This window comes from Diadema antillarum, unplaced genomic scaffold, assembly GCF_040938485.1.
Source record: "Diadema antillarum isolate AM-2024a unplaced genomic scaffold, OU_Dant_1.0 scf00000070, whole genome shotgun sequence".
Classification (NCBI taxonomy): domain Eukaryota; kingdom Metazoa; phylum Echinodermata; class Echinoidea; order Diadematoida; family Diadematidae; genus Diadema; species Diadema antillarum.
Window position 1 is genome coordinate 484,015 of NW_027270959.1, and position 16,598 is coordinate 500,612.

At 39.5% G+C, this 16,598-nt stretch overlaps 1 protein-coding gene across 1 annotated transcript in view; it reads right to left on the reverse strand.

Moving 5' to 3' along the window:
- Window positions 1-14,740: 14,740 nt before the first annotated feature.
- The window catches only part of LOC139716798 (zinc-regulated GTPase metalloprotein activator 1-like), a 113,405-nt gene continuing 111,547 nt past the window's right edge, over window positions 14,741-16,598 (reverse strand). The window contains exon 13 of the mRNA XM_071628330.1: window positions 14,741-14,799. Coding sequence (XP_071484431.1) covers window positions 14,741-14,799 — 59 coding nt within the window. The remainder of the gene's footprint in view (window positions 14,800-16,598) is intronic.

Below are 16,598 nucleotides of genomic sequence, written 5' to 3' on the forward strand. Positions count from 1 at the left end.
TGGGGGTACGGACGTTTCTGAATTAATGTTCCTACGAATGCATAAAAACGTACGCGTGTGTGAGTGTGTGTGCGTGCGCGCGTTTGCATGCTCCTACGAATGTATATTCATGTGTGTCGGTTTGAAAGTATGACTGTGCGTCTGTATAATTATGTGTCCGTTATGTGGGGGTTATTTTTTGCGTGATAATTTGTTTATACAATTATACAGATATTGAGTTCTTTGAAGGGGTGTTGATATAATAGCGACTCTCATTATCATGATCACTTTGAACAAATGATGCATTTCTCTCTCACACACACACGCACGCACTCACACAAGGAAGAGGTAGGCAATATCATTTTGTGTTTCAAGGCATTCTGTTCTAGAAAACACACACACACACACACACGCGCGCGCACACACACACACAAAATGTGTATGTAGAGGGCCTACAATCATCCTCGCACAAGTCATCAAATTGGTTAAGTCGAAGAAAATGTCTACTCCGGATGGATATAAACACATGTTTTAATTGCTATAATTCGCTATAAGTCGAAATTCGCGTAAGTCGAAGGATTCTCTCCAGTCAATTCGTTTGGATTCGACTTAGGAGAGGTTGACCGTATTTCCATGGTGTCAGAACGGCAAAGTATACATACACTCGCAATACACATGCAGAATATATAATTATGTATGTGAGGGCGACAAATACTACAATAAGCTCCGTTAAAATGTGGAACTTTAAAGTTCCACTTCTTCATTTTAAAATTTCCGGTGTTCATCAAATTTCTCATCTCATGTTTCATTAGCTTTGGTTGAGATGGGGCTTCAGGTTTCCAATTTTTTTTTGTGAGATGAGAAACCTCTTATTAAATATTAAGAAGCATACAATTCTAGGAGGAATACAAAGTTTCTTTGATGAAAACTGGTTTTGAAATGACCGATAGGCCTGCATTAAAAAACAAACAAACAAAAAACAAATCCACCTTTTATTAGGACTACCTCGTTTTACTTTATTTTTGGATATCTCAGCCATTTCAAAAACAATTTTCATCAAATAAACTTTCCAGTTCCTCTTAGAATTGCATGCTCTTTAATATTTCAGAAGTGGCTTGTAATCGGATCTTGCAAAAAGTTTAAATCAGAATCCTCCATCGCAACCAAAACTATACCATCACTTTAAAGCTTAATTTAGTTTAAAAACTACCTATCGATGGTCGGGGAATCCCATTTATCTTCGATTATCCCCTCCCCTTTAAAAACAAGACAAAACAAAATAGTACAACATGGATTTGGGGGAGGGATAAGGGTAGGGGTAATCATGGGTACTATTCTGGATCGTATGCGGACGAGGCTTTCATCTTGTGAGAGACGCCTATATGGACAGGTCGTGAAACACAATACTGTGTCTCCAGTTGGCATTACCCTAGATCCAAGTTTGGCGAGGATTACGATTCTACACCCTCAGGGTCATTTCCCGAAAAAAGAAAGAAAGAAAAGAAAATAGCCATAATAATCGACTAAGTAAACATATGAGAGCAATGGTAAACATGGCAGTATCACAGCTTGGTCTTGTCCTATATATTTCTCTGTTAATCGCACACGATGGTGAGAGCGCCGTAACGTGTAGCATCTCACGTATATACAAAAGTAAAAAGGCACAACATCTCATGTCAACGGAACGCGTGTGTTTGTTGATATCGACAAACACACAGAGCGGTGAACAGAGAGACATCGTAAAGAAATAACAAAAATTAAAACAATACGAAGAAACAACAACATATATATGAGTCTGGCAGCGACCAAAGTGCACAGTGATTTACTTCGACTCTATAGGATCGGCCTTCCGACCAAACGAGAGTGAAAAATAAAGGACAGAAGAAGAGATGATTCCAGAAAATGCTTGAGACATTTCCGAGGAGTGACATTTGCCTCAATTTCACGCGAATGGACATGGGAAAAGGAGAGCGGCGGTACTTGCGTCCGACTTAAAGGTATTGTTTACCACTGGGAGCAGTGGTTTACAAAAATTTCGAGTTATCACATTTGATGCATATAAAGTAGGTCAGTTGTATCACAAAATATCCTACCATACAACAATTTTGCAATTAAGCCTGAAATATAAGGAGATACAGATTTGTATCTCTATTTTTCTCAATAAAGCATAACTATAGAGGGTTTATTCGAGAAACAATTTTAATATAATTATTGTTCACATTTTGTATATTTCACAATACTTAACATTGATTATACTGATTAAAATTTTTACATTAGTTGTTTCTATCCCTAACTCACATTTTATAACTATTTTGAAACATTAAAGCTGGGTTTTTTTGCGCTTCATCTCCAAATGGTAAAAAATATGCCTCTATAGGTAAAACATGACAAATTGCAATTTTGTTTGAAAATATATATAGGGCCTATACATATATAATGTATAACATAAGGAATAAGAATGAAAGTGAAACAAGATCAGAACGATGTCAACTACACAATTATTATTATCATACACACAGGTGTACATCACCAGGAAACTATGCTTAAAATGACGTTCTTGGCTGTTTCGTCGTTGTTACTTTTTCCCAGTGGCAAGTGGGATTATATGCGTCAGAGTTTCACATCGTGTTGAAAAAAATAACAACTTACAAATGATAAAAAGATATGAATTATGAATTGTGATACTACGAAAGAAATTCACGTGTAATGAAATGTACGGAAATTAGAGAATAATCAAAACAATTGCCGTGTATCTCCGAATCTTCTTTTTCCCCACGGCATTTACAGCAATTGTGAATTTATCTTTATTGTAGAAGATGAACAGTTATTACGTCCTATATCTGAAAAAAAAAATGTGCTATCAAGTAAAAACAAAAAAAAACCCAACTATTCATTATCCCGCAGACAAGGCTAATAGCGCGCGAAGAGTGTAAAATCATAATATGCATACTTTTAATAATTACAGTGCGGTATATTCTTGTGCCTTTTATTGTTTGTTTGTTTGTTTGTTTGTTTGTATCTGTATTTATACGTGTATGTGTGTGTGTTTTATTTCCGCCCGCGGTTCGCGAAAGAGGGATCCATCCTTTACAGACCTGCGTCCCGTCCGCCCACGTTGCTGCCCCATTTAACAGACATGCCCTCGGTTCGCGGAGAGCCAGACGCAATAATGTTGTGATTTGTAATTTTCCAAAATGGGGACAATCTATCTCCAGAGGCCCACATGTTATTTTTTTTCCCCGCATCTCCTCAAGCCAACGCCGCCCCTCCCCAATTCTATCCCCTCACCCTCTTCTCTCTCTCCTCCTCCTGCCCTGCGTCTCTATCATCTATCTTCCTACTATCGTTCGTTCAATCACTCTCTTCCTCTTTCTCTCTTCCTCTCTAGCTGTCTCTCCACCGCTGTCTGTCTCCTTTTTTCTCCCATCTTGTTATTCCCGGGGATACATCGAGGCAAAAATGGCTTAATGCCAAAGAACAACAAAAACACCAAGGAGAGTTTTGTTCAAAATCACGGGTAATCTATCGACCGAGCGACGTGAGGAGAAAAGTACAGAGGCTGCATGTATAACCTGAAGTAGAATGCATCGTGCTAGAAGAATGGAAAACCAAAACAAAATATCAACAACCAAACCTGCCCCCAGCCCCCTTTAAAGCAACCGTGATGTCTTAGCGAAGAGTTCCAATTTGATTACTCTACTTTTTTTTTTCATTACTCTACTTTTTATATGCAAGATCAGTACAGTGTATTTCTTGTACGGATTGTGCGATACTAAATTGATAAGACAGGAAAAAGCAGACACAAAAAAACAACAACAACATCCAGTCATCCCGTCACCCCCCCCCCCCCCCCCGTTTTTGCAGCAGCCAGCGTTTTCCAAAGATTTCCAATTCGATTAAAGGGTATGTACAGTTCTGGTCGAGGTGAGGATTTAGCATTTATATTCAGAAACAACTCCATGAGATGTCAAAGAGCATGCAATTCTAAGGGGTATCAAAAGTTTATTTGATGAAAATCTGTTTTGAAATGGCTGAGATATCCAAAAACAAGGTGAAACAAAGAGATCCTAATAAAAGGCGTGGCCTGTCGCCTTTTATTATTATCACCTTTTTTGGATACCTCAGCCATTTGAAAACCAATTTTCATCAAATAAACGTTGAATCCTTCTTCAAATTACATGCTCTTTCATATTTCATTAGAGGTTTCTCATTATCTCACTTAGGAATGTTCAAAACATGAATCCCCACCTCAACCACTACTGTACAGTCCCTTAAACTTTCCTTGTTTAATCTCAGGAGCGTGTATTTTGCCCCTTGTGATGTACGAAGTTTTACATACGTTATGTGAGTCAGTTATGATAATAATATCATGTACATACATGTGGACCATCAACATTTCTTTGGAAGTACGAGTATAAGAGTATAAGCATGGAGCATGTCATACAAAAAGACATGGAACATGCATCGAAAAAGAACATGCATATTTTGATTTTCTTGTATTCAATGTTGAGTGAAGCTTTTTCTTTCATGCGCGAAATCTCATCTCCCCGTCAGCTAAAGTAGTAAGAGAATGGTTCATTTAGTAGAGTGAGCTGTACATTGATGTTCAAATATGGATGGAAACACCCACCGAAGCATACAAAAGGTTTGAAATAATTCTGGCATTATCAAGATATCAAGTCCAATGATGTATTCTCAATTTATTGATAAACACAACTTTTTATTGACAAACACAACTCCTTCTTGTTCCAATGCAATATCTTCGGATTCTTGACTTCATTGTTTGATTTTGTTTGTTAGTTTGCTTTAGACTGGTGCAACCAGCTGCCCTCGAGACGTAATAGTTTTCCATTTATCTGATTCGTTGTACATCCAGTTCCCGCATTGCAACGCTTTAATTCAGCAATGCCATGTTTCAAATCCTTCATTGTTTTCTTCAGCGTGAAGAAAATAGATCAATCGATGAAATAAGGAAAGAAACAATACGCGTTCTATGTCGGCGAAGTGCTCTACCCAGGCCATCCAGACGACAGCCCCTTTCCGCATTTTCGACATGCACCATACATGGTTATCAAGACTTCGATTCCTTCGGCGAACAGTTTATTTTGATGGCCCGGTATTGCCCAGATAGCGTCATAAAGCCGTATTGACCGCGCGTTTTGCCGCTTTATTTCCCCTCCCTTCAGCAATACGCCATTCTCGATCCAGGTTAGTGGGCGATTTGGTTTGCGCCAGTATCAGGCTTGATTTTTAAGAGTCGGTGAGTCCCCATCTTACGACGACGACGGATACTGTCGGGGGAGTATAAAGCCCCGTCTTGGTAGACATACATTAAAATAAAACAAAAACAGAGAGAGAAACCAACAACAAGCAACCAAAACACGGAAACCGGAAACTAGCAGGGCACGAGTTCACAACGTCCCTTGACGTCCGTCTGTGCATTTCGTTTTTCGTGTTTTGTTTTTCTGAATTTTCCCTCAATTGAGTCGTCTAAATTTGTCAGTCAGTTGCAATATTGAGGGCAATATCAGCCCTAAACCTCCCCCTTTTTTAATTCAATGCTTAGGCGAGTTGATGCCGGGAGGAAAATGTACTTATGTACTTACACCGACCTAAAACAGAATATCCTAGTGGCATTTTGGAAATTTAGAGGTGGGTTACACAAACTCCTCCAGGCGCGTTTTATAAATAAGTGATAAAAAAAGAGAGATAATAGTGAAATAGAGCTGTGGATACCTTTAGCACGGAAGACGTGCGCTGTTCCACCGAGAATATTCCCACTGATGTGTCCCAACAAAAAGCGGCTGAGCTCTGTGAAATCATGTTCCATGGTGGAAATAACCCGAGTATTGTCACACTCACCTGGCACCTAGTACATCATCAACATTCTAGTCAACATTTCCCCTCGCCCCCTCGCCACCGCGCCCCCCCCCCCCCCCCCTTTGATATCTCTTCCAAACTTTTTTCCCTAATATACGCTGTCCGAACCCCCTCTCACATCATCAACCAACAGGACACGCACCGCGAATGCCAAACTTGGGCACGCACAGTGCATTCACCGCACTCAGGCCGAGAGCTCGCCAGATCTCGGAGCCTCCTCCGCACGTCGCTAAACCCAGATACGCGGGATTGGGCAGCGGCGGTGCGGCGAGCGCGGAGAGCCATCGGGGGCCCTCGAGCCGAGTCGTCGAAGATATTTAGGTTAATGTGGCAAATGTTATTTTTACGATGCTTGATTTGTGTCATCGGATAATTGCCTCTGATGTATCCAGTCCAAATGTCAGTCAGTTTCGGCGGGGCGATAAAACAAAAAAATTGCTTTATGGAAAGCGATGGGAGGGAGAGAGAGGGGAAAAAAAAGGTAAGAAGGGAAAACAAGCATTTAAAATGGGGATGCTTGACTATAAACCTCTCGGGAATCGGCTACGGCTCGTTCGTCTTACTACCCGAACTCTTTTAAAGGCTCGCACCGGGAATACCAACAAATTGAGTGTCGTCGTTTACCCCGAAATTCGGAGCTTGCCCCGCGGAAAGAATAGTGCTCAGTGGCGTAACACACACCAACCTCTGGATACACAGCTATATAATATATACACAGTGAATTTTGTCCCTAATACCGCGTAGCAGCGTTCTCCATTTTAAGACGCCCGCGCTCTATTCCCTTGATGTATACAAGCAAAAATGACTTCAACATAAATACACATCCTTCAACGGCAATCCGACATGCGTAAATCCGTATTTTTCATTTTCTGCGGGATATAGTGTTTCCGGGCTTCGATATGAGGACATTATACATCATAATCGAAATCCATAAGATTTTCCGCTCTCTTCATTTTCCTTGTTTGTTATATATCCCCCTTTTTCTGTTCTAAATTTCATCAGAAAGATAGGTCCCGAGGGATTTACTCGTGATCATATTAGAATCAATATGTCAATATCACATGAGATAGCTAGAGCAGGTTGATGTCACACAACAACATCTGTTTCATGGTTTCGTTGTTCTGCACCGGCGGAGGAAACGTAGTCTGAAATCAACTCACACCCCCATCGCTTATACATCAGGGGAATGTGACAAAAAGACATATGTAGTCCTATTATATATGAAGCTTGAAGAAAAAAGTTAAAGAATTTACCAAACAAGCACTGTAATAAAATAAAGAGATAATGATGATGGATGTATGATAAAAGTAATGATGATAATGATGATGAACTTTATCATCATAAATATAAAAATAAAATTACTTTTTGTAATGATAATGATAATACTGATACTATTTTAATATCAACAGCAAAATAATTATAATAATGATAATAAATTGTACACAAAGAAGATGAAAGAAGAATTCACGGTGGTAACATAGGATGTAGGTAAGAGCGATCACAATGTTGATATCAATCTAACTGCCACAATTCTCATAAATCATACTAGATGTCTATTATATCTGCCGTTTGCGAAATGACTAATCATAATCATGTGAGTCATCGAATCAATTATCCGTGATTTACAGCGTAATGACTGTTGCCGAAGAGCCACCGAAGGTTGATAAAGACGAATTGGATAATGCCAGTAATATTCCAGCTGGACTACTGAGAAACAGCGGGTGTATGATCCTTCCAAAGCAAACCCTTCCCCCCCCCCCCCCAAAAAAAAAAAAGAAATAAAAAAAGAAGCAGCAATGTCATCCACACATTCACACATAATACACACATCAAAAGGCACAAACACACATAATACTTTTACACACACACGAACATACACACACTTACACGCACACAAAGGAATAAGACAAATGATGTTACCTTACAATTAAGAATGCTACAAATTGAGAGAAAAAGACAAGTAGGACCTACAGATAAATTCACAGATTGAAATACGAATAATACGACTAACACCACCTACCGTGTAGCAAACAGCAGAAGTTAGTTATATCTAAAATGCATTGCTCAAATCGCTGACGAAAATTGTGTAAAGAAGTTAGCATACTTACATTAACGTATACGCACACACGTCTATACATAATCGAATTATTGTTAACGCATATGTTTATGGGCAATTCCGCGGTTAGTAACGTTACATTTGAACAAATTTAGATATTTGTTTTTACTACTAAATTACCATTTATTCATTTCAAGCCAAAATTATGTCAAAAACATGTTCATCATTCCCAGGTTTATGATACAGAAAAGAATGAATACAATCCAAGAAATAATAGCATTGCTATGGCAACTTTAAGGGCTGGTTAGTAACGTTACGAAAAAAGGACATGACAAAAAAATCAATGTCTTGTAACAAAAAGTGTGCAAAAATTCAAGTTACTTCAAACAAAGTGTTGCATTAATTTCAATTATTGCATCATGACAAATGTTCACACAATGTTTTTTAGCTGTTCGACCAATAATTTCTTAGCTGGCCCCCAAAAGCATGGTTAGTAACGTTACGGTTAGTAACGTTACATTTGTCCAGAGTAATTCCACAGGTCATTTCACCCTTTTGTAATTGACAAAATGTCACATGACTTCTGGAGTATTTAAATGTATTTATCTTTTACCCTTTAGCAAAACTTTGAGGAAAAAATTTCAAAGGAACCCACTGTAATTTGCATTTAAGTGAATTTCAGCATCCCCAGTCCCACATGTACATTTTAAATGATGGTTTTAGATCTCGCGAAATCAATCAATACGAAAGATAAAATCTACTGAATTTGAAAGACCTTAGTGATTGGTGAACATCCATGGCATTAGATGATACCTAGATTAAAGAGTAAGATAAAGAGGCACATTTCTTTTATCCATGTCATGTCCACCTAACTGCGGAATTGCCCTTATCTATCACATCTGTATTTGTGTGTGTATAGATAAATATGTATGAACACACACACACACACACACACACACAAAGATGGTATTGTACAATGCGAGTTTTTTTCCCATTCTACGACTTAAAATTAGCAGATACAGCACCGTCTTCTCGTCGTGCTTTCCAACATTTAGCCCCTACACCATCACTTTAAATACAAGCAGCGGAGAGATTTCCTTTTCATATTTCGTCGTCTGAAGCACGAGAGTGATACATCAAAATAGATTTAAGGGAGCATATCAAAGCCTACTTTTCGCAGGGCCCCAGATTTATTTGTTTACAGTGGATGTCAGTCCGGATTTGGTGCGCACTTTTTGGCGACGGGCGCAGGGTTCACCCCGCACGAAGGTCGCGCGGGGATGCAATCGCGATATAATGGAAGCGATCGATTAGGTGGATCGTTTTCGACTTTGTGCAGGGGTGTATTGCCAAGGGGGCGACACCGATCAAAACAACCGCATCACAGATACAACTTTCAAGTCACATTCGTATCCCAAGGCTGAAATCTTGCAAACGCAGGGGTTGAGCTTACACAAAGTTCGCTGACAAAAAAAGGGGTTTGCTTTTCAATTGCTGGATATAATTCCTTTTGTCAACCGACAGAGAACCAAGTAAAACAAATGGGGAGATAAAAACCTTCCAATTAACCGGAAGAAAGGGGAGAAATGATTCGATATGCGTGAACTGAAGAATAATCTAAAAAAAATCCTGGCAATCCCCGCAATTGTCATTTCTTTTGATTCAAAGCATGAAACAAAGGGAACCACACAGAGGTATAAGACTGATTCACAACAAAGAAAGATGGGTACGGGTAACCAGCGAAATATTGGTCAGGTCTGTCAACCTCCGCATGTCGCCAAATACACTGATGCACGTAAGAAAAAGAAAGAAAGAAAGAGATGAACCGCCCATATTTTGAGAGGCAGAAATCATTTTTCGTTTTTTTAATCAATGGGATATTTGCACACAATATACATATCATATAATATCTTATCATAATTATACATTGTATCATATATCATATCAATTTTTCTTATTTCTAATTTCGTAAACACACTCAAAGAGGAAATCCACCAAAAAAAAAAAAAAAAAAAAAACCCTCCCAAAGAAAGACAAAAAAAAAATCCCTACAGAACGTTTCAAAGATGATAAAAATCGGATAAGGAATAAGGAAGTTATAACGTTTTGACATGTCACTTTTTTTTCCGGATTTTTTTTATGAAATTAAATTTTGGAGGGGATATCTTCTTTAAGTATATTTCATACTATTTGGCGGCTCTGCACATATTAAAGGGACTACTGGTTGAGGGGAGGATTCAGCTTGTAACGTTTTGCGAGATATTTAGAAACCCTCTATGAAATGTTAAAGAGCATATAATTCTAAGGGGAATCAAAAGTCTATTTGATGAAAATCGCGGTTTTGAAATGACTGAGATATCTGAAAACGAGGAAAAATAAAGAGATCCTATTAAAAGTCGTGGCCTGTCAATTTTATTAGGATCACTTTTTTGTGGATATGTCAGCCATTTCAAGGCCAATTTTCATCAAATAAACGTTGAATCCTTCTTGAAATTGCATGCTCTTTCGTATTTCATAAGAGGTCTCTCATTATCTCACCAAAAAAACATTATAAACTCGAATCCTCACCTCAACCAGTACTGCACAGTCCCTTTAAAAGATGAAAAAAAAACCCACCTACAAATGTCGTAATGGCTACTGGTATGCCTCCGCCGTGATGCATGGTTCTGCCAACACGTCTATAGTACGCCTTGACAGTGTGTGATGATAATTTCACATAATTGGCAAAAAAAATTAGAATGACATGTTTGTCATATATGTGTTCAGTTTTCACTTTCCTTGAACTAGGTTTAATTGGATGAAATACTATATAATTATTGTATACGAGAGCAGGTAATTGGGGATTTGAGGATTTGTACTTGACCCTTGACCCTTTTATAAGTTAATCTCCAACGTAAGGAGAAAAGGAGTAATTTTAGTATTAAATAGTAAAATTTTAGCATTTCAACCTGGTCTTTGACCCTTGACCTTTGACAACATGACCCTAAAATTCCCAAGACAATCACTGGCAGGCAGTAAATACATATATATGTACTAAGTTCCATGATGATACCTTGAGCCACTTCCGAGATATGGAGGAGAAAGTGAAATTTAGCATTTTTACTTGACCATTGACCTTATGCCAAAAACTTTCCCAGAGAATCTCTATTGGGTAGTACATGTATACACTAAGTTTCAAGAAAATACTTTCAGGCATATTGCATATAGATATGAGGGAAAGAGTAAAATTTTGAGAAGTTGATCTCGACCTCTGACATTAGAACTTTGACCCCATGACCCCCAAATTCCTGAGAGAATCACTGTCAAAGAGTACAAGCATATGTACTAAGTCCTATGAAGATAGCTTGAACCATTTCCAAGATATGGAGACTAAAAATTGAAATTGAAGCATTTTCACTTGACCTTTGACCTCATGGCAAAAAAAAATAACTTTCTCTAGAGAATCTGTATCGGGTAATACATGTGTACACTAAGTTTCAAGAAAACATCTTCAGGCATTGCATAGATATGGGGAAATAGTGAAATTTTGAGCATTTGACCTTAACTTTTGACCTTTCACCTTGAGTATGTGCACCCAAAAGTTGAAAGTCCAACTTCGTCCACCCATACACACACATGCCATGTTACATTAGGATACCTCAAATGGTTTTCTAGTTACGCTGTCCACAAAATTGATTATGAACGGACGGACGGACAATCCGAAAACATAATGCCTTCGTCGTCATTTCATGGAGGAGCATAAAAAACAGCCTAATTCATGTACGTTAAATTTTGACAAGCAACAAAAATACGCACTGTCTGCATCAAAAGATCAGGTTCCACATGAATTGTACGTCACGTTTGAAAATTTGCAACTTGAAGAAGCCTTGGTTAATTAACCAATCAGAATCGAGAACTGGGATTGAGACTGGTATTCCACATTGTTCTACCATAACAATGTACAGATGAGAGTGCGCTGCATCCCCACTAACATCACGAGCTTAAAGCTGTGCGTTATTTGTTTTATAATGTGGGTCTACGAACTATGACATCAGTTAATAAGGCTTATATTGCCACACGATGAGGACGCTCTTCGATCGGCCGTGCAGACGTCTGTGTGAGTCACAGCATGCAATCAAATTGTTTGGGTTCGTGTCGCGCGCACAGTACTAAAAGCTAGAGCTGCACAGCGCAATCGATCGGTAATCTGTCTCACACAGGATAACACGCAGGATGCAGTTAAGCTTTTTTACTGCTAACTTCATGCACTCTTTCCATATAAAGATGGGTTCCCACTATCGTGCGATCCGCTACACACGACACGATTGGCCTTCAGAAGCTGATCGTGGAGTTTTTGTTCATGTCTATTACAATTTTCGCCATAATTGAAATTGTGGTCTGAATCGTGGAGGAATCATAGTGATCGCATCAGATCCTATCAGATCTTATAAGATCTTGAGGCCAGTCGCGTTGATCGTAGACAATCTCTGAACCGTTTAAAACATTTCTACGATCATCGCGATTGCCACAACTGGTCTCAAGACCCTAATACGATCACCACGATTAACCACAATCAGCCCACGATTTCAACAGTGGCGCAGATTGTGATAGACATAAATAAAACTTCCACGATCGACTACTAATAGCCAGTTGTGGCGTGTGTAGCGCATCGCACAACAGTGGTAACCCAACATCAGCGAAAAAATAAAGTTACACCCTGCTCCTAAGATGCTAAGTTTGTAGAGACGTATAGGACCAGTCATCACTGAGCCTCGTTGCAGTTATTATGACGTCAAAGTCAAGAGGAGGACACTAGACTGCACATGGTGTACTTTAGTAGACTACTCTAGTAGAGAATAACAAAAGGATGGTGAATGCAAATGAGTACAGTTTACTCCCGTTATAACGAAGTCCTCAGGACCTGCTGTTTTCTTTCGTTATATCGAAATTTCGTTATTATCGAAATTTCGTTATAATAGAACAAATTAGCAACAAAAAACATAGAGTGGATAATGATGAGGGGTGAATCTTTATTTCGTGGTCACCGAAATTTCGTTAAATCCGTGTTTGTTATAACGGGAGTGCACTGTATCGACAAACACGTAACAAGAACTGTTACAAATCCCTGCTGTCATCATTATTATTTCAAGTTTGTACTCGCAACTATCATCATCATCATCATCATCATAATCGGCGTCGTCAACATTGTTAGTACCATTATCGTTGCTATCATCACGACATCATCACCGTCATCTACTGTTGTGGCTTAGTGTTAGTGGGTTAGACCACGGACTAGCAATTACGACGTCTGTAGTTCGAGTCCCCTGGCTGCAGCGGTTATGCCCCCAAGGTAAAGCACTTTACCTTCATTGTCTTCTGGGGACTAACAGCCGTCGGCCACGTGTTGTGGCCTCCCTACAAAGAATCATTGCTTTCTTAGCAGCCACATTACACGCATCGTCATAAATCCAATCAATTCTCATTCACTATTGTCGCTATCATCACTATGACCATCACCATCACCACCACCATCACCATCACCATCACCATCACCATCACCATCACCATCACCATCACCATCACCCTCACCATCACCATTGTCATCACCATCACCATCACCCTCACCATCACCACCACCATCGCCATCACCACCATGATTCACCATCACCATCACCATTGTCATCACCATCACCATCACCATCACCGTCACCATCACCACCACCATCACCACCACCATCACCACCACCACCACCATCACCATCACCACCACCACCACCACCACCAACACCAACACCATCACCATCATCATCCACCATGCTCCATTCACCATCACCATCACCATTACCATCATCATCACCATCACCATCATAACCATGCATCACCATCACCATCACCATCACTATAGAGTCCATCGTCTCATCATCATCACCATCACCATCACCATCACTATAGAGTCCATCGTCTCATCATCATCACCACCATTTTCCTTTCTTTCTTTTGAATTATTTTCCTATGCTTCGTCATCGTCGTTCTGATGGCGTGATAAGGAAAGACCAGACGCCACAGAGACAGAGAAAAAAATTGTAAGCCGGCGTAAGGGAGTTGAAAGCTGGCAAGTAAAGTGGTCATCGAAATGGTGGTCACCGGCCGCACCACAAGGAAAATCAATAATTTTGATGTTGCACCTTCCATGAAGTTATGGCACGATGGACGTGCATCGACCGGACATCGGCACTCATCAGATAAAACGCAATAAACAACACAAAACTATAAAACAAAATACAAACGCTCGTAGTGTCCTTCGCTGCTGGCAAAGTGGACACACAGGCCAGACAAATATTGAGGTTTTACTCAAAAGCGACTGGCTTCAAGTGGGTCACTACAATTCTGCGTCTGTTGTCCTTCTTTGCAGCTCGCGACTATCCGAGATAATATGAAGATGAGATTTGTTGCGGTTTGTTCGCTCCATTCCCCAAGCTCCTGACACCCCCCCCCCCCCCCCCCCCCCCATCCTAACTCTCTCCTTCCCATCCCCCTTCCCCAAGTACATTTCGTTAATGCACGCTAAATCCGCGTATAATTTTACACGCGACACTCGTTCGAGCGAGGGCGATCGCCCGGCACAACAATTTTCGCTGGGGTTTTTACCAGCGCGGTTTAGCGAGCTACGAAACGCGCGGCGTTTATCAACTTTACCGACAGCTTCTGTTGAAAGAGAGGGAAAAAAAGAGAGGGGGGAGATGGAGAGGGGGAGAGAAAGTGAAAAGAAAAGAAAAAGAAGAGGAAGAATAGAGTGAAAGAGCAAAATATTAGTTTTCCCCTTCGAGTCATTGGAAAATGAAGTGTCTATTGAGCTCCGCTGACACTGATATCCCTTCTCTTTCTTGTCGAGTTCTCTTTGACAACTGGAGAACGGAGCCAAAGAGGGGGTAAAGGAAAAGGGTGTGGATGATGGGGGAGGGTGTGCTGCGTTTTACTGGAGGACGGTGGTGAAGGGCGTACATTACCTGCAAGCTCGATATCGGGCGGTGTAGGGAGAAAAAAAAAAGGGATAAGAAAGAAATCGTGGAGTTGACGAGAGAAAAAAGGGCGCTTTTCCTTAGCTTTGGCGACTTCGCGAGGGTCTCAGGTATGCTAATGTGTACTGATAGGTGGTATCAAACAGACGGCATATGGCAGGGAATTTTTCTCATTGTAACGGAGAGCTATTCGATTGTAGTGTTATCCACCCTCTTATGCCAATTTTCTAGATATAATGCGTTGCCTCACTCTCCATCTCTCTACTATTGACGCGGAGAACACGTAGAACAATGCGAACGAAAATACTAAGGCGAGCATATACCGTAACCCTCTTCCTCTCAGCTTCTCCCCGGATTGATGCTAAAAAAAGAAAGAAAAAAAAAACATCATTAAAAGGTGTTGCTTTGCCCGCTTTCTAAAAATAAACTTGAGACTAAATATACTTGGTAGCATAACGAAGAATCAGTTGCCATCCACTATTTCCATTCAACACATCCTGTCAAAGAAACGCTTGAACGGCACACAAACTTATGGTGAGTTCGATTATCTGCTTTTTCTGAGTTTTGAATATAAAAGTAACAGAACAACCAAATGTTGCTACTTGACCCGAATGTAATATCTTTTACTCTTTTTATCCCTATATCGTTCTAATAGTGTATAAACCTACTTGATCATTTTGTTTCTTTATAGCAGTTATCAAAATGATTTGTTATCATTATTATTATCATTATCATGATGATCGCCAACATTATCATCATTCTATCATCATTATTTTCATTATTTGGATTCATATTTCATATTAGAGTAGGCCTATATCCTAAATTGAGCGATCTTGCACACACTACAACGCGTGTAAGTGTGTCTGTGTGGGTGTGTGTATGATTGACTACAAAGTAATTGAGTATTGTTTGGGTCTTACGTTTAAAGTAGGCAAGTGATTAACTATAATGTACGACATGTACGACATTATTCCATGATAATTCAGAATGAATATCAAAGAGAGTAGATGGATAGATAGAAAGATGGACAGCTAGATATGTAGAGAAAGAGAAAGGGAATTGACACTTGTGTTTTTTGGAAAATGACTCGACTTTATTTGTTCTTTAGTTAACACACTTCGCATAATAACGATAACTGTTGATGAAATGACCGCAACGCACATCAATTTCAGTGATGTTGCAGCATTTTGTTTCAATACTGCACGCCTTTCTTGTTTTGATAAAGCACATACTGCATCTTATTCATTTAAATCGTCATAAAAAGAGAGAAAGAGAAGAATCAACGTTTCGATTGCGCTCCAGAGCGCATAGTGCAGAGGAACTTCATGCTGTACTTAAAGTTCAATGAAGACGAAAAAAAAAAGCCATCTTGAGCGTAACTAGAAGTAAAGCCGGAAATATCTAACTCAGATTGAAAAAGACAATTAAAATGAAAGAAGGCAATATTGAGAGAAGGAAATTAGAGGGAAAAGTTAAACGTTTATGTTCGGGTTTTTTTTCTAAAGGTTAAAACAAGTCCTAGTGTTCGTGACATGGCATAAAAACTGGCTCTTAAAGGGATGGTATAGTTTTGGTTGAGACGGGGGATTCAGATTTGAACTTTTTGCGAGATAATCATAAATCACTTATGAAATATGAAAGACCATTAAGAGGAATTCAAAGTTTATTTGATGAAAATTGGTTTT